Genomic DNA, 1,873 nt, shown 5'->3' on the forward strand with positions numbered 1-1,873 from the left:
TATGGGCTCAGAAATGCAACATTCAAAAAAACCAAGTCCTTAAAAAAAACTCAAGTTAGAACCTCTGCCTCCACCACTACTACCATATCCAAGAACCGGAGCTTAGCCTTTGAGAACCACATGTTCCTTTATCGAATATTTGCAGACATCCACAGTGATGAGTTCAGCCCAGCACTGGGAACTGAGGGCAAAGAAAGGAACAAGACAGCACCTAGGTTTGAAGAGTTTATAGTAGAGGATGGAGAGGTCACCCAACAGAACGAAACCATTTCACTCTTGAGAAACCCACTAAAACCTGCTCATGAGAGGATGGGAAATTGGATTAGGAATCGATTGGACTGTACCCCAGTGCTTACTCTTCTAGCCAACTTTATGACCTTGGGGAAAATCACTTAACCTCTTTGGGCCTGGTTTCTCATCTGTGACATGAGCAGTTGACCTACATAATAACCAAGCTTTAAATTTTCTATAAATCTTACAGAGGAAGAAATGTTCATATCTCTACAAACCCTGATGAGTGAGCTTGCTTGCTTCCTAGCTTTTTTTTTTTTTTTTTTTGAACAAGGTTATAAATCATCCCATTTTCTTCTTTGTCTTGGCTGCCAGGGGGCTCAGAACACACAATATTAAATACATTTATTTTAGGCCAGGACTCTGGCCAGGAGATACGGAGGAAGCGGGGTATGACAGGAGAGCTCTCATATGTGAGGTGGGGCTGTGTGGAGATAGGGGCTTGGATTCAGGGCAGGCTTGGAAGAGATCACAATGGTGATGAATCCGTGTGTTTTTGTGTATGTATGCACTTGCAGAGCCTGTGGTTAAGAACTCAGACTTTGGGGCTGACAGCCCTGACTCCACATCCTGACTCTGCCACATCCTAGCTACAGCCAAAGTCACAAAGAGGGAATCACCACCACCCTCCTTGTCAAGCTGAGGCCCAAATGCATGAGAAGTGCTTACTACTGGGCTAGGTACAAAGCGAGACTCAACACAGAACTGGAGTTTCTTAGTCACTCTACGCAAACGCATATGCGTAGGACCTGCCTTAGGGCAGCGGTCGATCAACTGGGGCAGTTACAAATAAAACCCGGCAAATGCGCTTAAATTATTCACTCGGTGGAAAGCGGGCCGTTGCAGAGCCACTGCTCTGACCATGGGCCAAGGCCTGGTGGGACACGAGCTCCGACGTGCTGCTCCTGTGCGCCCGCAGCACCGCCCCGGGGTGGGGGGGACGCGAACGGAGCCTCCGGGCCGTCCTCAGCCACGAGCGCTGCAGACGCCGAGGCGGTCCGCGAGCTCCGGGCCACACCAGGTCTGGGGCAGGGCGGCCTGGGCCTGCTCGCCACTCGCGCCTCGCGGTGTCGGCGGGGGGCGGGGGGAAGCGGGCGTCAGCCATGCGCTTGACATTCCTCGAAAAGAATGAAAGGGCGCGAAGCACGCGCGGTCCCGGACTCCGACCCTGCGCCACCGCTCCGCTCCAGACCAGAGCGCGCGGCCGGGCGAGGAGGCCACAGGCAGCTCGCGTCTTTCTCCGCGGCTCCTGTGGGAGCGCACGCAGCGGCCCGGGTCGCAGCCGCCGCGACGGAGGGCCCGGAGGCCGTTCGTGGGCCCGGCCTGCGCCGGTATTAGCGCCCGGAGAGCATTCGCCCGGAGCGCGGCGGCGGAGATGGGCGAGAGGGCGCGCTCGACGCGCGTTCCGCTTCTGTGGGCCGCGCCGCGACCTACCTCGTGCCCACGCAGCCATCTTGCAGCCGCTCCTCGCTCGCTCAAAATGGCCTCCCGGCCCCGCGGCGCCAGGCCCGCCTCCCCGCCGGGGCCGGGGTCCGGTGTGCGCGACCCCCGCGCCCGCGCTCGGTGGCCGGTGGCACCGCGG

General features: G+C 57.3%; 1 protein-coding gene across 1 annotated transcript in view; it reads right to left on the bottom strand.

Moving 5' to 3' along the window:
* Positions 1 to 1,721: 1,721 nt before the first annotated feature.
* LOC117803854 (dapper homolog 3-like) overlaps positions 1,722 to 1,873 on the bottom strand; it is a 7,937-nt gene continuing 7,785 nt past the window's right edge. The window contains exon 4 of the mRNA XM_034668893.1: positions 1,722 to 1,765. Within this exon, the coding sequence (XP_034524784.1) occupies positions 1,722 to 1,765 (44 nt within the window). The remainder of the gene's footprint in view (positions 1,766 to 1,873) is intronic.

The sequence above is a fragment of the Ailuropoda melanoleuca genome, chromosome 9 (assembly GCF_002007445.2).
Source record: "Ailuropoda melanoleuca isolate Jingjing chromosome 9, ASM200744v2, whole genome shotgun sequence".
NCBI classification, from domain to species: domain Eukaryota; kingdom Metazoa; phylum Chordata; class Mammalia; order Carnivora; family Ursidae; genus Ailuropoda; species Ailuropoda melanoleuca.